The 27,404-nt window shown below is 42.4% G+C and overlaps 1 protein-coding gene across 13 annotated transcripts in view; it reads left to right on the top strand.

Annotated features, from left to right (window-relative positions):
- The window catches only part of TNS1 (tensin 1), a 389,915-nt gene that overhangs the window by 247,263 nt on the left and 115,248 nt on the right, over nucleotides 1-27,404 (top strand). For all 13 annotated transcript variants that reach the window (XM_048486278.1, XM_048486276.1, XM_048486275.1 and 10 more), the window contains 8 exons: nucleotides 5,898-5,953; nucleotides 9,447-9,618; nucleotides 10,354-10,404; nucleotides 15,025-15,147; nucleotides 15,284-15,348; nucleotides 17,979-18,062; nucleotides 22,455-22,567; nucleotides 25,992-26,052. In XM_048486278.1, coding sequence (XP_048342235.1) covers nucleotides 5,898-5,953; nucleotides 9,447-9,618; nucleotides 10,354-10,404; nucleotides 15,025-15,147; nucleotides 15,284-15,348; nucleotides 17,979-18,062; nucleotides 22,455-22,567; nucleotides 25,992-26,052 — 725 coding nt within the window. The remainder of the gene's footprint in view (nucleotides 1-5,897; nucleotides 5,954-9,446; nucleotides 9,619-10,353; nucleotides 10,405-15,024; nucleotides 15,148-15,283; nucleotides 15,349-17,978; nucleotides 18,063-22,454; nucleotides 22,568-25,991; nucleotides 26,053-27,404) is intronic.

Below are 27,404 nucleotides of genomic sequence, written 5' to 3'. Positions count from 1 at the left end.
ACGTAGACTGGGTCATTTTCCATAAATGACTGTGGTGCCTTCTGATCTATCACCCATTGAGGTGATCACTTCTCTATCAAGTCCAGATGCATCCGCTCCAACAGAGAAGCCAGCTTCCTATTCATAAGCAGCTCTGTGGAACATCTTGCTGTAGCTGTACATGGTGTAATATGTTGAGTCAGCAAGATGTTTGCCAAATGGTGATGCCACTCCCCCTCTATTATTTGCCTCAACACATCCTTCATGGTCCACACCATTCGTTCTGCTTGCCCATTTGTAGACAGAAGAAAGGAGGTTGATATGATGTGATGAATGTCAAAGGCCAAGAATGTACAAAACTCCTCCAACACAAATTGCACCCCGTTATACAATAAACCTCTGGGAGCTCATGCATTGCAAACAGTTGATGCAACACCTTAATCACTGTGCAGGATGTCATTGGTAGAACAGGGGCCACCTCTAATAGTTTTCAATATGAATCTACTACAATTAGGAAATGGTGACCCTGAAAGGGTCCAGCAAAATCGATATGTAGCCAGGACCATGGTGTCTTTGTCGATTCCCACTGCTGAACTGGGGCGTGTGTTGATATTGGCCATGAAGCCTGTCATTCCTCACATCTCACAACCCACTCCTCTGCAGCACAGCCCATCTTTTGCCACCACACATAGCTGTGCGCCAATGCCTTCATTATCACAACTCCCGGATAACCACATGTAGGGTCTCCAATACTCGCGTCTTCAGGGCAGCTGGAATCACTACTTTATTTTCCCACGATAGGTTACGCTCAGATAACTAATACTGACTCAATAAGAACGGTGTAAATTTTTATCCACTTTCCCAACCAGCCACCCCCTCTATGCCCAGTTTAGGACCTGAATGATAATAGGGTCCTTTGATGACCTTTCAGCTAGTTCTGATGCATGCAAGGGTGGCTCGGGGCAGCAATTCTAACATTTGCACTTCTAACAATGGCGGACTATTTCCCCTGTACTGTTGGTATGGGTAACTGGCTCAATTCATTCACATGGCTGATTCCCTTCCCTGGCCGGTGCTGCAGTACATAATCATAAGTATTCAAAAGCATTGCCCATCTGAGCACACTTGGTGACAAAATTTGAGGAGTCTGTCACTCTGGTGTAAACAGTCCTAATGATGGCTAATGATCAGTCATGATGACAGATGGCCCCCATACACATAGTCATGAAATTTCTTAACACGCACCATAATTTCCAAGGCCTCTGTCAATTTGCACATAATTCTGTTCAGTTTCTGACAGAGTCCTAGAATACAACACAATTGGCACATCACGAGAGTCTGCCAGCTGATGACTTAACATGGCTCCCAACCCATAAGGGGAAGCATCACAAGTCAAGATCGAGGGTTTCTGTTCTTCAGAATTCGTTAGCACACTGACAAATGACAATAATGGTTTCACATCTTGGAAAGCCATGCTGGCAGATCCAATGCCACCTAGCCTGCTTTTCCAAGAGGCGGTGGAGCAATTCTGCCACAGTGGCATTATGCATCAAGAACTAATGATAAAAGTTTAAGAGTCCCAGGAACACCTGAAGTTCCTGCCTTGAGCATGGCACTGGGGCATCATGGATTGCCCTTACTTTTGCTGGCATTGGATGGATCCCGCCTGCATGAATCACATATCTTAGAAACTCTGTCTGATGTATTCCAAATTCACATTTGTCACATTTGACCTGACATCTGCAAAACACTGCAATATACTTTGCACCCGAGCCATCAGAGGCACCCACAACAAGGACATCATCAAAATATGGTATAACCCCCAGCAAGCTCTTCAAAATATTTTCCATCAAACACTGGAAAACGCCAGGGGCCACACTGACCCCAAGCTGCAGACACTTTACTTTAAATGCCCTTTGATTGTCTGAGCGTCCGCTGTGGTATCAGCCACTAGCAGTTGCTGATATGCTTGAGCCAAGTCCAGTTTTGGAAAGCTTTGAACCCACTGCCAATGTTGCCAGTAACTGACTGACCGCAGGTACCGAGTATGAGTGTTGCTGCAGGGCCCAAGGTTTATTTACACAGACAGCATCCACAGTAATATACTAGGTTGAGAGGCTGAGAGAGTGAAACTATGCATGCACTCATTTAAATATAATGCTCTCAGCTGACATCATCCTCTGAACTACAGAAACTTGAATAGCTCAGTACACAACAAATGTCACACCATCACACAGTTACAAAATTATTTTTAAAGATTATTTTTCTCCCACCAACCGCAGCAGGAAACAAGAACCATGGGCAAGGAATCCCCTGGCCTGGTGGGAAAATGTAAGTCCTAGTTCCAGCTCAGATTTTATTTATAGCTTTTGGTAAGCTGGATAGGCAAGCTGTTATGAAGAGCTCTGGTAGGCCTTGTTTCTTTTTAACTTTGGTTTGTCCAAATAAAAATTTATTTTGTTGACTTGAAAAGACTCTCAGATCTTCCTGATTGATTTCAGTGTCTTACATAAAGAAATCTTGTCACGTCAGTCATACCACATCTTTGTGCCCCTCCCTGTGCAATAATCCAATATACATGTGCAGGTTTTCTGGGAGTTGGGAAGGGGTCAGGGGCATGGGGACATGGGGCGGCCTGACAGTTTTTTGTCTTCACCAGCCCTAAACCAGTAGACTGACAACCCTAGAAGCAGATGATCAAGCCCAGTGCACTATAGGGAACGTGAGCCAAAGTTACACCAAATGTAGATGCAGATATTGTTTTAAAAGGGCTGGTCTGGGACTCATCTTCTAGAATGCTGCACCTGTGTGAATAGATAGTTGCACATTAATATAAAGTAAGTGGGACCAGGCACCTCATTCCTAACACATTTTCCTTAGTTCCTTGAGGCTGTATATGCATATACATTTGCACAGGTCTGGCACACATTGATCATGTCTGATCCACACAGTTCTTCGTATGGCCCTCATACCTGCCTGCACTGCTGATGGAACAAGAAAGAGCAGTGTTAGTGGTAATGATGTTACCTGAGTAGCATTGCCCTCGGATTATCTTGTGTGACAGGTTGCCTCTTTAGATAGGAGCGTTCTGTCATTAGACAGTTCATCATGAAACCATGCTAACCTGTGAATAGTCTGTGGAGTGGATATTTTCTTGCCATCACAGCTGTTATACGCAGATGATTTTAGCACCCTTTGGTACTTTCTTGCTTATCTTATTGCACAGTGTGAAATTTTGAGATTAAGTTCACTGGATTTTTCTATAAGGAATCCAGGCAAACACTTCGAAAATAGCTACTTAATATCTTAGACTTAATATAAGCGAGGGTGGCAGATCAGCTTGTATGCCTGTTCTGGGTGTTTGGGCTCACACTAGTATCTAACCAAGTGATGTTTTGTTGGTGCTTTCAACTTCACTGACTTGCAAGAAAGTGAAACAGTCTCAACACAAGCTTACATGACTTTCCTCCTTTACAGTCTCATCGTTTTTGTTTTGCCCAGCTTGAAAAATGGTTTCATAATGATCCTTGTTAGGCCCTTGGTTCCCTGCATGCCCTTTGTAAGCTGGTGCTGCTAATTACCCAATTATCTCCACCCGCTTTGCTACTTGAAAAGAGGAATTTAAACACAGAGAAGCTCAAACTACACCACTGCACAGAATTCTATGCTAGTTTGTTCGATTTTTTTAAAAAAGCAAAATAAGTCTGGATAGACTGCAAATTGAGGAAGAGGAAAGGTGAGAAGAAAGAGGTTGGGAAAGGAAACAGGGTCCCTGTCACTTCCTTTAGTTCCATTTCCAGGTCAAACATCATCTTGAGGATGACTTTGATCTCAGAAAGTGATTAGGAAATAAAGCAGTCTTTCTGTTCTTCATTGTTTCTCCTAGATTTTATTTGCAGTGTGGGTATTTCTCCCTTAAAACTGCTATAAATTGAGCTTTCATTGATGGGATAAATAGTGCCCTGGGCTTCTGCAAAGCTGCATGCTTATTTAGCTGAGAATCATTACCCTCTCATCCCAAGAGAGCCATTGATTCTGGCTGAAGCAACCATAGAGTTCCTTTGTATTCTGTCTTTTGCTTATCTGGGGAATTCAGAATACTTTGTATTCTGTCTTTTGCCTCTACTTAAACATCGAGACTAAATATAACTGATAATAAACTACCTGTTCAGACCTTGCAGGATGATATGACTAAGGGGAAGGAGGAACTGTTTTTAATTAGTGGAAGGAGTAAAACTTTCCTCTTCTTCTAGGATTAAGCAATAAACATAAATGACAAACAGATTTTTGAGAGCAAACCACAGCTGGGAATGAATATATCAAACATTATCTTTGAGTAAAATCTATTTTTTCATAACTAGAATTTTAGTAAATTATTGGAGACATAATGCTATCACTTCTATGCAAAATGATGCATAGTAGTTTTGCTACCTGATACAAATTAATGCACATATTTGCAAAGCTAGTACCATGGTGATAATGATGAACACTTCTTCCAGATAAAAAAAATGCAACTAAGAACAACCCAAAAAGAAATCAACTCACAGGCTCAGGCTTATATTTCAGTGAAATATGCAATCCACTTATTGTGTGCATATCGTGTGAGACCTCTGCTTCTGTTTGCCATCCACCACGTACATTATAATGAAGCTTCTGCAGAAGGCTGATGTAGCCCCAAACTCTCCCCCCGTGAGGATCATGAGATCAAGTTTTCAAAATAAAAAGGAACACTGAAAATATGGTGCCAGAAAGTATTATGTAACATAGTGTTCTTTTTAAAAGAACAATTATTTATTTGAAAACATATCCATATGGGCCCCTTCCACCTGGCTAACAAATGAGAAATTAAAAAAAAAGTATTGTTTATTTCTACTGTCAGTGAGCTAATAAAAAGTTAGGCTCAGAACTGGAGGCCAAAAGCCTTCCAGTGGACCCACGGAAAGATGTAAAGAATACTGGAATGGGTGCCAATAGATAGACATGACAAACAGCACTTTTTGCAACTCAGAATAAGTTCTTAACTGTACATTCAAACCCCATACTCATAACTTTGCTGATTGTCTGGAAAGAATAAGAGGACTCTTTCATATCCCCCTTGACTTCATTCAAATGATAATTAACTTGGATTAAGTAAAACATAGGAGCCCAGTGGGGCAAGGTGATAGGGTGGTATATAAAACCAACCAACCAACCAACTAACCAACCAACCAAACAAACAAACAAACAAACAAACAAACAAATAAGCTGAAGTACTGCAGTAAACGCTCTCGGGGTAAAAGGGAGGAAGGCACTGGAAAATCACCCCATAAGCATAGTCAGTCTGGTGATGTGATGGCACACCATTGGTCAGTAATGACCCCAGTGCTTGCACAGGGGACTACCTTTACCTTTTAAGTAAAACATAAGTGGCTTGTTGCTGGACTTGTTTGCTCATCTCACTCATTTCTGTTCCCTTCTGAGATGGAGAATTGCAAATAAAAACTAACTCTAATTCTGAAACACAACTGCAAGTGTCTGTATGTCTTAACTGGGATTAGTCACCTCCCTGCCACATATTATCTGGGATCTTAACCCTGAATTTAATCCAAGTTTATAATCTTAGTTAGTGGAGGTACACTTGAGATCATTTTCGAGTGCCAGTCATCCCTCAAGACTTAAAAGCTGTTCAGCATTTGTTAAAAAGTGCATACCTCAAGGCTTCCTGGGCTCTCAGATGATAGTTTTCAGTCCACTGGTCAAGACTGTGACTTGGGAGAACTGATGAGTGCTACTGCTGTAAGGTAATCTAGGTATCGAATCTAGGTTATAGGCCATAGGAGACTATTTCTTCATTTGATGCAAAGTTGCTGATTTGCTGCTGATTATGTCACATGATGTGAGTAATTTCCTTTTTTCTGTCTTTGTCACTGTTTAAAAAGGTGTCCTCGTGCTCAAAATCCCCCAAAATTGTGCAGTCACAACGTAAGACCTCAAGGTAAGAATCAATATCAGATTTGATTGTATAATTCAGAGACTTTACCCTGAAATCTAAAATATTAAGGATATTCAAATCCATCTTTATTATTTGAATAAATACTTCTTCCTTGTTGAAGATTAACTTCCCTTGCTCAGGACATTTACCTCCAAAGGCTGATATCCTACAACTGCTTTGTCGAATCTTTCTTGTGTGTTTTGTTTAATGTATTGGGCCCTGATAATGTCATGATTTATTGGCCATTTTATGAGGGCTGACTAAACTATTTCTGACTTCAAACTAAAAAAACCCCTGGCTTAATTCTCTGATACCCTCTCTCTTCTGAAGTTAGAAATTTTGTACTGTTTGTTTTTCCTTTTAAACATATATTCTTAGTCTTTGGAAAAAATGTTGATACAAGCTGTTGCCATTGTACTGATACCATGTTGTTACCAATATCAGTTCCCTGTCTAAAATATGGGTCAAAAGGCAATTGTACACAGCATCATGTGGAAGAATGCCACACTTTGCTTTTTGTTTGTTTCTCTGGATTCATTATCACCCTTTGGTAACCCACTCTATATCTGGGGCACTTACTTGAAATGAATATATGAATTCTTCTCAATCAAATGAAAATAGCATGTATTTTTGCATCATTGAAAGCAATGTGTTTTCTTCATTTCCCTGTGCATTGCTCAGTAGAATTGATGGTAACTACCAATATTTTGGCTTAATGGAAAGCGTGAATGGCCTACACATGTCCACACATCTATTCATGGTCACAATGTTTGTGTTAATTGTCTTTGTAGTGAACTTGTCCTCACAAAAGTAGATTTACCCAATTCCTTGCCAACTATTCTGACTACCAGTACGCTTCCAAGATCAATTCAAGATGCTGGCCCCTACTTTAAAGCTTTGTATAGCTTCGGACCCTCATACATGAAGGCTCACCTCTCCCCATACCAGCCCCACATTAATTGAAGTTGAATCAGGAGGTGAGATACCCTTTCCACTCATTGAATACCTCACTGATAGAAAGGTTGGGAAGGCTTCCTTCCTTTTTCCATTTAGGATAAGACTCATTTCTGTTTAGCAAGATTTAATAAATTTAATAAATTTTCTTTTGATACTACTTTTGTTTGTAAATAGTTGCTACAGATATTTGATTTGAAATCTTTCAACAGTTGTTTTGAGGCTATATTGTTACTGGTGTAGACTGTTTCCATTCTGGGTTTCTGGATTACAACCCTTGTAACTGTTGAATGTAAACTGACCTGAGCATCACAGAAAGATAGTCTATCAGATAATCAAAAGTCTCATTACTATAGTCACTGGTTAGTGCTGGTTTTTTTTAATCTCCACTCACAATGTAGACACAGCAGTGGTTTGTTGAATAGGAGGCAGAGGGGTCACTTTGGGTAACACAGAAATGTGGGAAAGTAACTTTCTCTTCTCTGGAGAAATCAGTAATGTTACTCCTGAAATAACTCCTTTCTTTGCAAGTAGCTTCAGTGTGCCCTGACAAGCAAGCTCCAAGCTCCTTTTTCTATGATGTTAATCATCTGGACCCATTTTATTCTAGCTTCAGGCTTGCATTTGGCACAGAAACCTCATTGATCTCTCTGACAGAAAAACTTTACAGAATCAGAGACCTGTCAGAAGGTCCTTGGCTTCTTCCAGATAGAGTGTAGTCCCATTAGAGAATAAGTCCCCAGTGCTGATACTTTTTGAGCCTGTCTTATAGTTGGATGTAAAAGTGACTTCCATGGTTTGAAGTAACCTTAAGTAATTGGTATGGCAGTTGAACTCTGTGATGGATAGGAGAAAATTCTGCCCTTTTTCTCCCTGTTTACACAGACCTGTTGGGTTTAAAAAGCTGGATGGAATGCTGAAGTGAGGGGGGAGAGAAAAACCTGAGGTGTTTAATGATCAACTACCAACGGACAAAAGGGGGAGTTAAGTTTTGGAGGGAGAAGGGATAGGAGGCATCCAAATTAGGCAGGGGGTCCAGTGAGGACTATAGTGTATTATTTTAGATAGGCAAGTGCTGGGTATGTTGTTCCTCAATAAAAAACAATTAATTCTAAGTCCGTCTACTCATTGTCTGTAAGTCTGGAATGCTAGAAGAACAAACATTGTAACCATTCAGCATAATGCATCTCCCAGCTCTAATAACCATGACATCTGTCAGATTCATAGTGGGAAAGCATTACAGGTCACACTCACCAGGATTTAAATAAATAGGAGTTATGTGTGACTCCAGTCACATCCTCAACCCATATAACCCTTTACACACTCTTTAAGTTTCAGGGAAAATGGGTCTTAAAACACAATGGATGTGATTTCTGGTACAGGATTAAGGAATCCTGTGTACGTAAAAGAGGACTATAAACAAGAGAAATCCACTTTGTCTCATGCACTGAGAACTCTGTTGGGAGGCAGAGAATCCCCCACTTTGAGTTCATGTCTCCCGTCTCCCCCCAGTGCCATTCAGCTGACTGGTAGGGATTTTGCCAGGTGCAATATGAGACTTAAACCTTGGTGCCGTCAGCACATTGATTTCACTTCTGAAAATGACGCCATCACATTACCAACAACGTGATGTCAGCACATCACCAACAACATGCTCTAGTCTTTGGGCAAATCTCTAATGGTAAAAGCAGCTTTTACCATAAAGTTTTTGAACAAATATTGCAGCATCTCCCATATTGTCAGTGATGTGAGGATGTCACTTCCAGAAGTAACATCAACATCCAATGGCATCGAAACTTAGGCCTTATTTTGCACCTGGTAAGACTCTTACAGGGTTGCCAGACAGTGCCTGAAAACCAGTGGGTGTGTTGTGTGGGAGGGTCAGTGTCTTGGGAGAAAAAGTAAAAAGAAACATAAGGCCTCATCTTCTTAAAGGAACTTCTGACCATAAAGTTTCTGGTGATTCCTAGAGCTACCCTTGTTTCTTCTGGATAGCTCCAGGAGTTGCCTGGTACTTTATGGTCAGACCTTCCTGTAAGAATATGAGTATTTATTTTTCTTTCAATTTTTTCTCTCTAGGATGATATTCCTTTGGCCCCAGATTTTGCTTACTAATAGGTGAGCATCATGAGGCAACAGACACAAGTACATGGAAGTCTCCCACAATAAATGAGCAAATGGGAACCCTCTGGCCATGTCTGAGTTACACTACTGCAATGTGCTGAATGTGGAACTGACAATTACTTGACCAATTATATTATTTTGTAATTTATTATTTATTTAGTGATATATTTTGAATTGTTTTGTTGTTTCAGAAAACTGGGATGTAAATTACTGAAATAAATATGTTTATTAAATAAAAGTTTCATGATCACTTGCATTGATTTAATGTAAAGCAACGACAGAAGCCCCCTTCACAGACAGAATTTACACTTGACAGTGGAAGCAAAGTGAAAGAGTGTTCAATTACACACTTAATATCTTAAGTCTTTGCCTTTTTCATTCCCAAAAGTGACTATTCAATTGCTTCTCCTTGGTTTAGGAGCTTGAGCCTGAATCAGACCATGGAGGACACTTGTGAATTAGACCTGGTGTATGTCACTGAGCGAATAATTGCTGTCAACTTTGCAAGTTCTTCAGAAGAGCAGACCTTCTGCAGCAACCTGAAGGAAGTCGCACAGATGCTTAAATCCAAGCATGGGGACAGTTACTTGGTGAGATCCTTTCTAGATGGTGATTCACATCATATCCAGGCCAGTAATTTTTTCATGCTATGCTTTGGAAAAAAAATAACACAGTCAACAGCCATAGTCCACATGCCATTCAGTGATCAATTCATGTTTGCACTTCGTGGTTTTTTTTGGTTGTTGTTACAAAAATAAATAGTCCATATGTGGATTTTGTTTTTGTCTAAGAGTTTTTTTGTCTGGACCTTTAATGGCCATTGTCCCATACCTTCTCTTTAAGGAGTAGGTTACCCCTGCCTTTTTCTTAACAATATATGTCTTGGCACTTTTACACACATTCACACAGGCAACTTAACCAGTTTTGACTGCTACTCTAAGAACATAGAACCTGCTGGATCAGACCAGAACCTGCTGGATCAGGCTATAGAACCTGATGGATCAGGCTAGTCCAGCATACCATTTCACACAGAGAGAAACCATTTGCCCTGGAGCACTAAATAAACCGGCACACAAAGAAGGCTCTAAGTGCCACCTCTGGCACCCGTGCCATAGGTTCGCCACCACTGGTCTAAAGGGACATGGAAGCAACAGTGCCAATTCAGAATTCATTTCTTTATTTACTTAAATTGAAAACCTATGTCTTCAATTCTAGGAAGAGAAATGCACAAATAAAACATGGCGTAGCCATGGCCTTTTGTAGACTGATTCTGGCCATGTGTGTTGCCCACATAAACTAACTCTTTCCCTCCTTTCTTCCACTAGCTTTTAAACCTGTCAGAAAAAAGGCATGACATCAGCAAGCTCCACTCCAAGGTAAGCAGCAACTGTTCATAGGCAGATAGCTTTTCTACTGAAGAAGGTGAGCAAGAAAGAAGAGGCTGAGGGAGATAGTTGTTTGCTTTCATTGAAAATGGTTGGACAGCAAGCAGAGGAAGGCACTGTGTTTTTATAAAAAGCAAACACATTTTTACTTCTGAATAGAAAATTAAAAAGAGCGTTATCACAAGGCAAAAGGTTATTGCATGGGTTCAGTGTTGGAGATTCATCATTCCAATGAGGAGAGATTAAAAGGCAGGACATTCATCCCTTCAGTCTCAGCACTTATTGAGCAAAAGGTCTGCCTGGGGACCATGTGAATATTGCCAGTCTTCATTGTTCCACCTATCTTGAACTCCCAACAAAATGGTATGTTTTTAACAAGCTGTTTGGGGGTTTCCCTGACCCAACTTGCTTTTTCCACAGCCAAATGGAGAACCCCTGCCCAGCTTGCTAAAATATACTGTGTAGTTTGACTGTTGGCCACATTGAGTGTTCTGAAAAGGTGCTTTGTATATAGCAAACAGAGCCTCCCCTTATGCTTATTGCAAGGTTTGGGGGATTTTCTAAGCAAGTGGTCCTCAGTGGCTTGGAAGACACACAAGATTCATCTTTGAAATGTCTCCTGTGGCTCTTCTAAGCACCATTCCCCAGTGTAGCACTTGCGCCATGTTCCAAGGAAGTGGGCAAGGTCACTGCTCAGTATAGCTGGTGATTGGCAGGTGGTTCCCACCTTGAAAAGTAGGAGAATTGGAGGATAGGTAAGTTGTGAACTTCCATGACCTTCAGATCTTGTGCCAGGAAGGGATGTAGAGGACCCATCATCTCCAATACCTTCCCCCCTTCTCTGCAGCCTTTGGGTTCTTAACCCAAATCCTGTGTGCAGTGGCGTAGCGCCCAGGGGGAGGGGGCAGCATCTTGCACCAGGTGTGGGGGCATGGCGAGGGTGTGGCAGGGGCCGGGGGCTGGGGTCAGGTGGGAGCATGCCCTGGGCGCAGTTCCCCCTCACTACGGCTCTGCCTGTGTGGCTGTCTAGAGCAGGGGCAGGGAACCTGCGGCTCTCCAGATGGCCATAGACCAGATGGCCTATGGTCTTACTCTCTCTTCTCTGTCCTCTAGACCAGGGGCAGGGGCCAGATGGCCATGCTGCGGCTCTCCAGATGGCCATGCTGGCAGGGGCTGATGGGAATTGTAGTTCCTGAACATCTGGAGAGCCGCAGGTTCCCTACCCCTGGTCTAGAGGACAGAGAAGAGAGAGTAAGACCATTACCACAGCATTGCCATCCAGGGAAAGAGCAAGCAAACCCCAGAGAGATGGAGATGTTCTTTCCCTTTCTCCAATTCCAGCTTGCTCTCCTCCAGGCACTTTGGCAAACTCACTCTGTCTTCTGAGCTACTGCTTCCCATGCTGAAGAGAGAGTGAGGAAGCAAAAGGTGAAGCCTTTCCCTTCACTCCAGATACACAAGAACTGCCTAAGATTTCAGTACTGGTGGCAAGAGGCAATGTTCAGAGGTAGTAATTTGAAAAGGTTCTAGTTGTACATCAAAAGTTGTATCTTACATTATTGTACACGTGCATTTCCTGGGCCGGTGCACAGAGCATGCAGTAGTCGTGTTTTCGTTGATAGTAAGTGAACATGACCCTCCGCAAGCTGCAGAGTCACTTCTGCTGCTCTAAGCCATTAATTAAACAAGGCTGTTTTTGAAAATCGTGGTTGTGATTGGGACGAGATTATCGTAACTGAATATCAGAAATTGTGAAAATGAATGTTCATGTGCTTAATGACCCTAAGAAGTTAGTTTGTTACAATAGAGGTCCTAGGCCTAGCATGCTGAAACCACATAGCTTCATGCTCAGGTGGCTGATTGCACTTCTGAATGGAAAGGTCAACAGGTGGAAGTCCAAAATTAAAGTGATTCAGATATGTAGGTTCTAACTTGCCACAATGTTGCTTTTCCAGGCATGCAGATAATAATGGGTGCCTTCAAATGCTGTCCTGTGGTCACCAATATTGATGGTGCAGTGGGCATTCTTTTTTAACAAATCGGCTGAGCATCTCCAGAAAAAGATTGATAATTCTGTTAGATTTTGGGATGGAAATGAATTCTCTTGTCTTACATTTATTCCTTTTGGTCAGGCTCTAAAATTACCGAGGAGCCATGATCAAATCCAAGATGGAATTTGAATGCAATACCTCTGAGTCTAAAAATATCCACAACCAGATCCTCTTCCCTTCTACTCTTTGTGTTCTTTGGCACTTGACTTGGCATCCAGAAGAGGCTGCTTGAGCTGCCTCTGTTCTTTTTGGATCTCCCTCTGATGTACTGTTCCTCAAGCCCTTTATACATTCATATGTGTGTGCGTGTTCACTAACCTCTCCGTGCTGCTGCTGTTATTGACAACCAAAGAAGCTATTCATCGAACCAGAGCAAGGCATTCAGCTGAAATATTTCTTTGCTCTAAATCCTGGAGGAACAGCTAATGTTGAAAGCTCACCACCATATTTATCAAGTGATTGTGACAGCAGGTCGATAATGCTGATTTGGCAAACGGGGGAAAAGGAGGAGGGACAAAAGGCCTTCAGGGAGTAGAGAAGGAAAGTTGTTGGTCTCTTGTAAGCAAAGATAACATTAACAGAGTGAAGTACTACTATAACCATTCAAAGCACACTGAAAAGGTGGAAGCAAAGGATTGATTTATTCATTATGAAAACATTGCTCAAGGTGGCTTACGACACATATAACATCATACAACAGTAACGCCACCATTCTGATAAAACCTAGTAAAGCCACGGATTGCAAGAAGGTACTTAAATTTTAACACTTCTATGGTATTTGTTAAGTATTCAGACTTCATTATGTACATTTCATTAATTATTACAACAAATCTGTCAGTATTATTTTCCTAATATTAGACTGTTGACTAGGAGAAAAGTGGGATAAAAATATTTTAAATAAAGTACAGAAATGCTTGCCCCTTACCAGAGGATACTGAAAATAGGGTATGCACACATTTTCAGACAGTAACTTTTGAATGTGCTAAAAGGTGTCTGCCCAACCTGTGTGGAAGGCCTTATTAAAGTTCATAACTGCTCTGTCTCCACCATCTATTGGTTCTTCCAATCCCACTGGAAAGCTAATTTAGTGAACAGGTATTTTCTAAGCAGCCAAATACTCAAAAGCCTGGACCTATAACAACTAAGGACCCATTTAATTGTCACTGTCCCTGGAGAAGGCTGCCAAAGCATTCATGAAAAGCATTGAAAAAGTTGCTTATGATATGCAACTCCCCAATCATGTCCTGGGCCTTTGTGCCAGTGATGCTTGCAGCAGGAATATGGAATGCTGGTGCCCAGGATGAAAGCAAAGAAACAGGTGATTAGGGTCCTTTTGTTTAAATTTCACTTTATGGTAAGGTGTAATTTTTTAATGATACTTGTCATTGTTTAATGATATCAGTTTTTAATGATACTTGTCAGTGCCTTATAAGTGGAGGTTTTATGCTTAAATTGGACTTTATGTAATGGAGTTAAAAAAAACATTTAGAGCATTCTGAGATTCTATCATGGAAGTCAAGTTTCCATAGTCTCTCACTTCATTCTGTGTCAGTGCATGCATGTGATTGTTTTGTTCTGGCTTTGTCAGAGGGACATGAATTTTCAAAGGCCAAACATGGCATTGTTTCTTACTATATTACTTAGGGTGTTTGTTTCATGCTGATGCCGTATATCTTTACTCTGGTTAGAAGAATGTCCTTCACATTAGTAACAGAGACCTCATAGAGAGAGTTTTCTTGCAGTGAAATGTGTTGAACATCTTTTTTCTTGGTTCTGATCTTCTGTCTCCATGACAGTATAGTATCACCTGCCCTCACTTGGAGATATGGGCCTTGGGTTACTGGGCAGGGAGTAGCACACTGTGGTGTATCTTCAGAAAATGGAACCCAGGGCAAGTTATGAAATTGTATCCTCCCTCCCCCCCAAATTGTGTTCTCCCCCCCCCCAAATTACACCCCAAGGGTGGGGCAGAGGAAAATGGTGCCCTCAACCTTGTGCCTATTTCTCCAGCAAGCGGGCAGTGGGCTGGGCAAGTGGCAGGTGGGCAGGCAAGCAGGAGGGTTAGGCAAGTGGTGAGTGGGTGGGTGGCAAGTAAGTGTGGTCAAACAGCAGGTGATCCAGGTGAGCAGCGAGTGGGTGGGCCAGGTGAGTGGTGCATGGGCAGAGACTGGTGGGTGGGGTTCAAGGTGGAAGGAGTGGCTGAATGCATCCCCACGTGATCATTGCAGGAGGTGCCTGGAGCATCGACCCCCTACCCCACCCCAGGTACAGATTGTACAGATTTTCAAAGAGAATAAAAACTTTTTAGTACTTGAAGCAGAAAATCGAAAGGAGTACAAACATAATATTAGAGTTAATGGATGACAATTTGGTATCTTACAGTTGTACACCAAAATCTGATGCCTGAAATTGCTCCTGAAGATGACTGTGTCAACCCTCCTAATTTGAGTACAGCTTTGCAAAACATTGTCTTCCATGCAAACATATCAACTATCTCCTTTAACACTTCCCATTCTCTTCTTCCTCTTGCTTGGCAAACCCCTCTTCTTGTTCGCTGCAGGTGCTGGATTTTGGATGGCCTGATTTGCACACACCTGCCCTGGAGAAGATATGCAGTGTCTGTAAAGCCATGGATACGTGGCTCAATGCTGATCCTCACAATGTTGTGGTTCTTCACAATAAGGTGAGAAGAGGGAGGAGATTTCCCATGGGATTTTCAAGCCTGGTGCCAGATCCTGATAAGAGGTTTCCCCACGTCAAGAGGTACAGCTTTGTTTTCTACAAGGCCCCAATTCTTCCTTTGTTTTCATCTCCTTCAGGGGAACAGAGGCCGAATGGGGGTTGTTATTGCTGCATACATGCACTACAGCAACATTTCAGCCAGGTGAGAGAAATCACTTTTTATTTGATAATGGGAAGCGGTTGTGATTCAGTGGAAAAGTGGAACAGCATCTTCTTTGCACGAAGAAAGTCCCAGGCTCAAGTTGTGGCATCTCCAGTTAAAAAGATGAGGTGGCCAGTGATGTGAAATACCTCTGCCTGAGATCCCGGAGACCTGCTGCCAGTCATTTCCGGAGCAGTCTCAGGGGCAAGCCAACATACAGTGAGTTACAGTAATCCAGCCTGCAGATAACCATTGCGTGACTACGTCCGAGTAGCTCAGGTAGGGGACCAACTTTTTAGCCTGACAGGGATGGAAATAGGCCACCTTGACCATGTGTGCGACCAGGGCCTCCAGGGAGAGGGAAGACTCCAGGAACATATCCAAGCCTTTGACAGAAGAGGCAGGTGTTAATGCCACTCTGCTTAATTTTGGCAGTTTGAAATTCCTCTCTGCCCCCATCCCCCTGGCCCAGGCAAGAACCTTTGTCTTCAATGAGTTCAACTTCAGCCTGTTCTTTTTCAATCATACTATCACAGCCTCCAGACATCTAGCCAAAACTATAGGGGCAGTGGCTAGCTGGTGCTCCATCAATGGGAAAAGCTGGGTATTATCAGCATCTTGGTAGCAACCCAGCCCAAAGCTCTGAACCAGCTGTTCCAAGGGTTGAATCTATATCTATTGGAGAGAGGATTGCCCCTTGCAGCACCCCACAAAGCAAAGGTGTTACCGGGACATCCTTTCTTTAAGATCCACCTGCTATCCTGGATCCTGGAGAAATAAGATCATCTATTGCAAGGGCTTGCCCTGAACCCCAGTAATGGTGAGGTGGTGGGTCAAAAGATCGTAGTCGACCATGTAAAACACTTCTATTAGATTTAAAAGCAATAGCAACACTGATTCGCCTCAGGAGTTGGAACTTGTTCATGAGGGTGACCAACACAGTTTCCATCCCATGGCCAGGTTGGAAGCTGGACTGGTATGGATCCAGAACCGAACATCTGAAGAACATCCAAGAACATATGAAGCTGCTTTGCCATTCTCTCAACTACCCAGAAATGACAAATTCAATACTGGGCAGCAGTTGGCTGAATCAGAAGAATCCAAGGATGGTGTTTTGTCTTTTTTAAGAGCAGTCATACCACCCTCTCTTTTAGTCTCCCTGGGAGAACCCCTAATTTAAGGGAGAGATTGATAATTTCCAGCAGGGGTGCCACATCTCATTGCCACCAGCTTTAACCAGCCACAATGGGCACAGGTCCAGAGGACAGGGGGCACGCTGCACATCAAGCTGGGAGAGCAGGCTGAAATAGTCTAATGTAGGACTGAAGACAGCCAAGGGGCCGACAGTTCCCTTACTGCATCAATAGTTAACAGGTGTTCAAGACTTTATCTGCAGAAAAGCTCGTGAAAGCCTGACAGCCAATTGCTCAGTGATGGCGAACCTTTTCAAGACCGAGTGCCCAAATTGCAACCCAAAACCCACTTATTTATCGCAAAGTGCCAACATGGCAATGTAACCTGAATATTGAGGTTTTAGTTTAGAAAAAACAGTTGGCTCCAAGGCACGCGTTGCTCAGGAGTAAGCTTAGTGAAGCAACCGTGCTTCAAATGAGTGAATCGCAATCCTAGGAGGGTTTACTCAGAAGCAAGCCCCATTGCCAGCAACCGAGCTTACTCCCAGGTAAAGGATCATTCCCAGGCCAGCCTAGATGTGTGTGGGGGGGAGGGTGATTTTCCACCCCCCTCCCACATGATGAACTTTGTGTGGGAGTGCCCACAGAGAGGGCTCTGAGTGCCACCTCTGGCACCCGTGCCATAGGTTCGCCACCACTGCAATAGCTGAATGGCTAACACTTTTAGATCATGTAGGGTGGGATGTAAAAGACCTAATCACCCTAAACAATTGTGCCAGGAATGAACCAGCAGATGCAATGGAGGCTGCATAGAATTCTTCTTCCTATAGGATTTCATAAATTCATCCTATAGGATTTCTATAAGATGCCTGTGGGACTAGGATTGATAATGAAGACATAGCATGCGAAAATTTGGTCTCAGCAGTCTGCAAAGGTCAGGGCTTTGGAGAGTAACCTTCTGAAGCATATGCCGAGCTTTCCCATCATCTTACAGATGCCCCCTGTCTCCATTGTGCAGCACCCAAATGACAGTGCTGGTATTTATTTCTATGATGCTATCTGGAGCTTAGATGGGTTGAATAATTTCTCTCTATCCTTTCCTCCGTGTATGCAGGACATAAGCTGCCCATAGCCCTTTGGCAACTAGAAACAGCCTCTCTGCCTCTTCCACAAAAGAGTGATAGACCCTGAGGAAATTTCTCTCCAGGAATGAAGCAAGGCAACCAAAGTAAAACTAGAGAGTCAGGCAAGATTAACAAGGAGTGATGACAACTTACAATGCTAGAGAAACAAAAGACTTTAGAACTTGCATTGTTCTATTGACCCTAGATGCCTAGATATTTTGGCATTTGATTGAAAAACTTAAGATCTTGGGCAGGAGTGCGATGGTAAAGACAAGAATGTATCTTCCAGTGAAGCTTCTTATTATAAATCATTGTAGGAAAGTAAGAATCATTTTCTTTCTTGACATTTCTAATACTTCTGTTTATTGTACAGTGCGGACCAAGCTCTTGACAGGTTTGCCATGAAGAGGTTCTATGAAGACAAGGTGATTCCAGTGGGACAACCATCTCAGAAGAGGTCAGTCTAGCTGGTCATCTTCACCCATCTTTTGATGCCCTTAGCTTACATGTGTGTGAATTGTTTAGTGTATTCATTTAAGGAAATTATGTTTTTTTGTACTGGAAAAAGAATATTCTTTAATTTGCTTGGCTTTCACTGGCTGGTCACAGAGATACCTTGGTCAGGGATGAAGTGGAGACCAACCAGAATGGGCCAGAACAATGACTTCTAGCATTTCTCTGTGGCTGCACCCCTGGGTTTAGAATTGTGTTCTCTCTGAAGAAGGCTATATAGGCCAGTACACTCATGATCTTGGTGGTTATTACTGTGCAGTTAATTTAGGTGTTCGTCATTGTGTTTTCAGTGCAGTCCCACATGGGACTGTGCAGGACGACAGCAGAGAACTGATCAGAAACCTTCCAGAACCATCAGAGCATTTGGAGCACACACCCTTCCCTCCATTTCAAGCCAAGAGTGGTGTGGTTTCCTGCCCAAACAGTCACATGACAAAGGTGGGGAGAGCGCTTTTCCCTCAGATCTCTCTTCACCACCATGCAGAGAGAACCTGCTTTGTTAGAGCCCTTTATTTACCTTAGGATTTCCCCCTTGTTGATTTGGCATTATTTAAGAAATCTACAAAGTATGGAATGAAGGTGGCTCAGAATTATGGGCATATTGAAAGTCTTTTCTGTCTCAGTGAGACTTATGTCTCTGAGATGTGCCTTTCTTGCTGCCTTTTTACTGCAAAGGCAAGACATGAGTGTGCCTCAAGGCTGTGTTGTAAGGAAAAATCCCTCACATTGTTGAATACTCCCACCAATACTTTAAATAGGGCTTGTACATCTTCAGTGTCCTCAGTCTCGACAGCTCCATCTGATCCAACTCTGGATTCAGTCCAGATGGCCTCTGAGCCTCCTATGAAAAAAGGCTAAAAAGTGGGTTAAGAATACCTCTCAATTTAAGCTGTTGTCTCCTTGACTATGCAGCTTGTTGCTGGTGCATCTACAGTCCGATTTTCTCATTTGTCAACTGGCTGTCTGCTCTCGATGTCAATCACCATTGTCTCCTTGATGACATATTCAGGGTTGACAGTCTCGACATTGCCCATTGATATCCCCACAGTCGGGGTTGGATTCTGGGGTCCTCTTGACATCAAAGCTTCTGCTCCCCTTGACATTGTTGTCTCCAGTGATTAGTCCACTGTCAGAAAGAGTCCCAAGTTCTTCCATCTGAGGACTCCCTCACCTTCATTTGGCGGAGAATCTTCTCCTCCTTCCTCAATGGGTGATGTTCCCTTAGCTCCGTTGGATCATGAGAAATGATCAAGGTCTCCACCTCATCCATCTTTTTCCACCTTAAGGTTTCCAGTCTCATCCATGCCAGTCTGCATGTGGATGGTGACGGCTCAGGAAGTTGACTGATTAGTTAGATCCAAGGTATTCAGACATGATAATGAGTGTGTAATACAGTGCTGATTTAGGGCCAATTGTTCACCCTTTAGTCAAGGGTATTCAAGAAATAACTGTGGGCAGGTGGGCTAAATCACATTCTAGTTAAGCTTCCACTAAAAAAGTGGAGAGCGGGAAGGGTTGGAATTTGTCTTCCATATCCCACACCCAATTCAATGGTCCTGAGGTACTCCTGTCCAAGATCTGGATCCTGTTCCTTCCCTCTGGATAAAGAGGGGAGAAATGTAGACATTTTAGGGAGATTAGTAGTTTTGGGGCACTCTTGACCTCAGAGTATCCAGTTTCACTGCCGTGATGGAACATTATCAAATGTTCCTTTGGGGAGGCATAACACAATGTCTTGATTCCTTGCCAGAGGACAAAAAGACCTTTGGCAAGGTCTCATTTGCTGATAGATCCAAGCTGGGTAAATAGCAGTTAAATACTGCAAAACCTATGGCTGCCAGTGTTAGCAGAGCCATGGGATCTGGAGTGGTTGTGAGATACAGGGGAGGCAAACAGCTGTACCAGACAGGCTGCTATGAGATATTAACTTGGTACATATGGCATCCCATAGGAAAGCCGCCCTCCTAGTTACATCCAACAGCATTTCAGCATTACTACACTTCTTCTACAGCTATGGTCATTCCTTTATTCCTCCTGCCCTCAAATTTTTCAATTCCAAAGTCACCTCGAGATTGCTTTACAGAGACCCAATTTGGATTCAAGCTGTTAACAGCTCTTTGAATTCCCTTCAATCCAATTTTTTTCATAAGATAACTGGACTCCCGAATTGCATGCCCTACGCAGCCCTTTGCCTGGAGTTAGGTTAAAACTCCTTGGAATCAGCAACTTGGCTGGGGGCTTTTAGATTCTGGCTACGAATTAATTTTCTCTCGAACTGTAATTCCCTGGTCCACCACCTGCTTTCTGACACCCATTCCAACCCCTGATTTTCCATAATCAAAGAAAAAATGGCTTCTATTGGACTGTCAGTGGATTCACTTTGCCCTTTATTTTTATATATATTTATATTTATATACCGCCCTCCCCAAAGGCTCAGGGCAGTGTCCATCAACACTAAAAACAATTTAAAACATCAAATACATAATTTACAATAAATATATAAAATACTAACTACAGATGGCTGTACTTTGTCCTATTCAGAAGCCTATAGAAAATTAAAAGGTCAACTATTGGATAGAGAGTTCTCTACCCAAATCACTTCTGCTAAGAAAACTAGCTGCCCCCTGTATTTTTCTATCCCATTTGAACAGGGCCACTTGGCACACTACCTGTACTGCTTGATAAACCCTGTTCAAAGGAGGGCCATAATGCTCTTCAGGTTTAATGTTATGCCTTCCACCTTGTTACATGGCAGATTTAATAAGCAAGAAAATGCTAAAAGATTGTGCCCGTTTAATGCTGGCTCAGTTGAATCTCTGGCCCACCAATTATTACGCTGTCCCAGATTTAAGGAAATCTGACCCAAGTATGTGAATTTTACTCCTTTACACTTACCCTATCTCCCAGATTTATTTAGATTACGCTACTTGCTGGACAATCCTGATCCTTTTCTCTATATGATAGTGGCAGACTTTCTCCTGGAAATTACTAAATGCCAGTAGATTTCCTTTCACTTAACATTCATTTCCAGTATGGTATATTTATGTTTTTTTAAATCCATCCTTTACTATTGCTGTACTGTTGTCTGTGCCAATAAAGACTTGCTGCTGCTGCTGCTGCTGCTGCTGCTGCTGCTGCTTGGTACACATGCAGATCTGGCAGGTTGCAAAAGATGATCTCTCTGTTATCTTTTTTTTTTTTAAACAAAGATGCAGGTTGAAAGATACAGCCTGTGATACATTTCCAGTCTTATTCACTAGGTGGTGCTAGAGGCCTCACATTATATCAATGGTGGTGTGTCGCTGTGTTTTGATAGAGGCACATGCTTTTGGAATGTTTTCCTTGTGTCCCACAGGGGCAGATAGTGAGACTCCCAGGGTCAACTAGTTTTCCTCTCCCACCCTCAAATGTTTCTGTTTTTCTATGTTTGTTTATTTCCATGCAAAGCATATTCCCATGAATCAAAAGCTGCTACTAGGCAAATGAGAACTCTCTGTATCCTTCAGCTATCCTTCAGCCTCATTATCTACTAGTAGGCCTGTCATTTGGGCAGTGGCAAATCCTCAGAGTCCCAATGTCTTGTGCTGCTGGATTATTCCTCTGCCAGCTGGTTGCTCAAGCAGATATTATCAGGAAATAATGAAACAAAAAGACAAGACAAGAATTCCAGGAATAATGTATATATGCTGCGAGTGAGCAGAAAAGAGGAGGCAACATCCATGCTTCAATAAGTTTATTGGTTGCCAGTATCTTTACAGGCACAATTCAATATATTGCTCTTAAACTTTAAACTCCTGAACAGTCTGGGCCCAGAATTCCTGTGGGGAACATCTTCTCCTATGTAGATCTTCCTATATTTCAGTCACATTCATTCTTGAGCCATTCTCCCAGGCCTGTTAGGCATGGCAGGCTTTGCCTTTTGTTAGAGCAAGGTGGGTTGGTTGGTTGGTTGTCATTCAAATAAGTCTGTGTGGAGCAGGAGGGGTGAACATAATGAACATAAGAACATTATGTCTGCTGGTATCGCAAAAAGTCCTGCTAATAACCACCTAAATCCAAGAACACATGTATTAATTCCATTCAAGTCTTGTAGGGCGAAACTTTTCTATCCCAGATTCTATAATATTTTAAAAGAAGGGGAATATAGGGCATTTTAGAAAACCAGGTGAGTGTCAGCTACGTTAGCTGAAATTATGAGAAAATTATCTAAATTGTATTCCTCACAATGAATGTGGAAAAGTAGATAAGGCTGTTTGAACAGGCTTGCCTTTCTTTACTAAAGCATCAGTCTTCTGCAGAGATTCCACCTAATGGCCTGATTTTGTTTCTCCACCAGATATGTCCATTACTTCAGTGGTCTGTTATCTGGCACCATCAAAATGAACAACAAGCCCCTTTTTCTGCACCATGTCATCATGCATGGAATTCCCAACTTTGAGTCAAAAGGAGGTAACTACTTTTCTCCATAGGCCACGTTTCAGTCAGAGCTGTAGTTGCCACTGGAATATCTGAGAGAAAGAGATACTTTCACATTTGTGAGTGTTCTGCAGTTTTTCATTATTCCCATATTGAAGGACCAACTAGTTTAGTTTTTAGTACTTTTAACAAGGTAAGATATATTCCAACTTCAAGGGCACAGTCAGTTTACCTAGATCTCGGGTAGGGAACCTGCGGCTCTCCAGATGTTCAGGAACTACAATTCCCATCAGCCCCTACCAGCATGGCCAATTGGCCATGCTGGTGAAAACTGATAATTAATGGCTATCTGGAAAGCCTGGGATTCCTAGATAAACCTCTTATCAGATTGCTTTGTGGGACATCACAGCTTTCACTGCAGATGCAGACTGAACTGCAAGGAGCAGCACAATTGCTACATAGTAGTGTTTTCACAGTTACCATTGTTACCAGGCTTCCGGCCTTTCTATACCTGGCTCTACTGGGACTTGAGACCTGATTGATGGTTGTATGAGTTTGAGGGTGGGTATAAGGTAGAATGGAAGGCAGTACTTCAGATATAGTGGCAGTGTAGAATGTTTAAAAGCTCCTTGCAAATGGAAAATCAGAGAAAGAAAAAGAGAGGGAGTCAACATTTTCTGTTTGCTGTGCTAATTTTCTGTTTGAATGGGGTCTTCATGTGAAGGAGAATTCAAAACTGAAATCCATCCACCTGTCCAAGGAGGTTCAATTCCATTGTGCTGTCTCAGAGTTGTACTGCTTCATTCTCTGTCATGTGTAAGCCAACCCTCGACGCTGAGGTATCAAATACTTCGTTATGGATATTGATGTTGTTCATTTATTTATTTATTCACCTTACTGTTGCTAAGTCTCATAATTACACAATGTAAGTCAATGCAATCAATTCAGTGCAATCAATAGGAGTGCAATCAGTAGGATGAGACATCTGATAAACAATGTAATACGACTAGGATTGCAGAATTCTGAAATAAGACAAAAGCTATTATATTGGTGTTGAACTGGATCAGGGGTCTGCAACCTGCGACTCTCCAGATGTTCATGGACTACAATTCCCATCAGCCCCTGCCATGCTGGCAGGGGCGCTGAAGGTGAAGTGTAATCCATGAAGCCATCTGGAAGAAACTTTCATGAGTGCAGAACCTCCCTGAGTGGGCCTAAGATGATCTGTATGGCCCCTGTATGGCTCTATGATTCTACTAAACAATGCAAGTAATGCTAGTATAGAAGTAGAAATTAGAACATAAGAACATAAGAAAGAGCCTGCTGGATCAGACCAGAGTCCACCTAGTCCAGCACTCTGCTAGTCACAGTGGCCCACCAGATGCCTTTGGGAGCCCACATGCAGGATGTGAAAGCTATGGCCTTCTGCTGCTACTGCTCCCGAGCACCTGGTCTGCTAAGGCATTTGCAATCTCAAATCAAGGAGGATCAAGATTGGTAGCCATAGATCGACTTCTCCTCCATAAATCTGTCCAAGCCCCTTTTAAAGCTATCCAGGTTAGTGGCTATCACCACCTCCTGTGGCAGCATATTCCAAATGCCAATCATGCATTCCTTTTATTAGTCCTAATTCCTCCCCCCAGCATTTTCAATTTATGCCCCCTGGTTTTAGTATTGTGAGAAAGATGAATGGACCTGACCCACTGCTAGGAGGAGGATGCTGGCTAGATGAACTGTCCATACTTAGTAAAGCAGGTTTCCTACTTATTATTATTGCATCACATATATTTTAAATTTAATTTATTGAAGAGCCACATTCTAAACAACTACATTACTGGGGCAATCTCTGAGGCCCCTTCCGCACATGCCAATAAACATGAGTGTAGGATGCTAAATGACCTATTTTTTTTTTGGGGGGGGGGAGGACTACGCACAGATCCTGCCCCAAAACAAGTCTGTCCCATGTTGTTTCCCTCAAACTGTTTTTTTTAAAATCACTAAACGAGCAAGTCTTTTAAAAAATCCCAGGTTGCAGTCACTCACAATAAAACAGCCAGGTAGGAGGCATTTTATTGGCCTCTCTTTTCCCTTTTAAAATTTTTGTGGCTTGCATCTGCATAACTACACAGGTGCAGCTGGTCATATTGTGGGACATCGACATGGCTGTGCAGGTTCATTTGTGCATGCCTGCGTAGCTACGCATGTGTGGGAAGTGATTTTTTAAAATAGACTTGTCTCTGTGTGAAGGCACTACGGCAACCTGGATTGTTTCCCTGGGGTCCAATCGCTGCCTGCAATGTGAAAATAAGGAAACTGGTTCCTTTATCCCAACTGCAGCCTGTCATACATTTGCTGTGCGGAAGGGGCCTGAGACAAGAAAAAGAAAAGACAGCTATGGAACTGGCCTAATTTCTCCCACTTTTTATTTAAAAACTTACATCTCTTATAAAATATCATTAGCAACAACATGTTATGAGTTTTTCAGTGGAGTCCTACACAGAGCTATTCCTGCTATCAAGTCCCTTCAATTAAAGGAGCTTATACTGCAGTGAGTGCATAGGTTTTCATTGAGTAAGTGAGTACTCTCTGAAGAAGCAGTGATTTGTGGCTACTACATGACATAGGAGTCACAGTAGACATCCAGTAACACTGAAGTTGCATAAGCAGCTGTAGAGAAGCAGGCTGCATGGTAACGCTGTTATACCTAGCTAAATGTGTGAACTAATGTGCCCCATGTGACTACTGCTAGAAGAGGTTTTCAGAAGGAGCACTGCTTCTAGCCCTTTCTAGGCACTGAGGAAAACTGAAGTTATGTCACAGCAATTAATCAATTACTATGTTACAGCTATGGGGAGATTACAGCAGTTGAAAGGAAGAAGTGTTCTGCTCTTTTTGCAATTTGGTCACCCTAATTTTTTTAGTCACTCAGTAAAGCTGCATTAATGCTGTAGAATGAATACTTCTCTAAAGTGCTTTAAGTTAATGGATTTGTTCAAGTACATAAATGCACCAAGACTGTTTGAAGTCAGCGATTTATGAACAGGCCACAGAGCTTTTTTTTTTTCAATTTTCCTGAGAGTACTGAGAAAACAGTGAGAACCTTAGTCCTCATTCTGAATTTGGGTGCATTCCTCCATGCAGCAGGCCTATCAGTTGAGTGTTTCCAGTTTTTTGGGGGCACTCTGTGTATGTTCTGAAACAGGAGTTGGATGAGGTACCTTTGAAGGGATATCTGAACCTCTTATGACTCATTGATGCTGCACAATCCTGTTGCCTGACATCCCCACATTTATCACCGTCTTGGAGTTGACTAGAGGGCAGGAAGTGTCACTGAAAACCTCTCCTCTGAGCTAGACTGTTTGTTTTGGCCTCTTAATGTTTGCACTCCCTTCTCCATAGCTAATCTCCCTGACTAATGAAGGCCCCTTTCTCTTTGTCTCTGATTTATGTTTCCTAGGATGCCGGCCCTTCCTCAAGATATACCAGGCTATGCAGCCTGTCTACACATCTGGAATATAGTAAATATTGCCTGGACACTAGTCTTTTGATTTCCTGCACTCAGATTCCCATCTGTCTCTGAAGTCATAAGGACAGACTTGAACATAGGACTGTCTGTATCATGGGTGGAAGTGGGATCTTGGGGGACCCTTACTGCTTATCAGGCTGTGCTTTGCTCTTGGGACATCTTTAGAATCACACAGACACTCACCTTGCCTTGGGATGTTAATGAAAACCTGAAAAGAGTATCATCTTAAAGCCCCCTTGGACTGCATTAGAATAGTCAATGGTCAAAGGGTCATCAGGGATAATATACAAGGATTTCCAATAATGGGAAAAGCATGTATGTCTCTTTCATGGATGACAATCTTTTTCTCCTCCTGGGGCATAAAGCAGTTCACAGAATCAAAGAGTTGGAAGAGACCACAAGGGCCATCAAGTTCCACCCCCTGCCATGCAGGAACACATAATCAAAGTACTCCCGACATATGTTCATCCTGCCTCTGTTTTAAAACCTCCAAAGAAGGAGACTCCACCACTCTCTGAGGCAGTGAATTCCACTGTTGAACAGCCCTGACAGCCAGAAAGTTCTTTCTAATATTTAGGTGGAATTTCTTTTCCCACTCTTTGAATCCATTACTCCATGTCCTAGTGTCTGAGGCAGCAAAGGACAAGCTTACTCCCTCTTTGATATGACATTCCTTCAAGTATTTAAGCATAGCTATCATGTCCCCCTTTAACCTTCTCTTCTCCAGACTAAACATCCCCAGCTCCCTCTCTTCATAGGGCATAGATTTCAGACCTTTTACCATTTTGGTTGCCTTCCTCTGGACACATTCCAGCTTGTCGATATCCTTCTTAAATTCCAGTGCCCAGAATTGAACACAGTATGCTAGGTGAGTTCTGATCAATGCAAAGTCGAGTGGTACAATTACTTCCCTCAGTCTAGACACTATTCTCTTATTGATGCATCCCAAAATTGCATTGACTTTCTTGGCTGCCATATCACACTACTGACTCATGTTCAGTTTGTGGTCTACTAAGACTCCCAGATCCCTTGTGGAGGCGGAGAATTTCTGATTAGGGAAAAGATGCAGCAGTTCCTAATTCTGATTTCTGTCCTATTCCTGAGGCTTTTTCTTACAGTTTATTTGCCTGGAATTCTGATAAGAGACTTTAACATGACATACACAGAATATCACATAAGTTTTGGCACATAAGTACAAATGGACTCTTCAGAGGAACTGTGCGTTATACGAGATACTGAGGATATATTCAGGGACAAACAGTTTGAAGACAGGTTGGCACAAGCATTCCAGCCAGTCATTTTAGTGGTTAGTTGTCACACTGCACTATTTGTCCCAGGTCTGTT

The sequence above is a fragment of the Sphaerodactylus townsendi genome, linkage group LG02 (assembly GCF_021028975.2).
Source record: "Sphaerodactylus townsendi isolate TG3544 linkage group LG02, MPM_Stown_v2.3, whole genome shotgun sequence".
In the NCBI taxonomy this organism is placed as follows: Eukaryota; Metazoa; Chordata; class Lepidosauria; order Squamata; family Sphaerodactylidae; genus Sphaerodactylus; species Sphaerodactylus townsendi.
The sequence above is the reverse complement of the archived record's forward strand: the minus strand, read 5'-3'. Positions and strand labels throughout refer to the sequence as shown.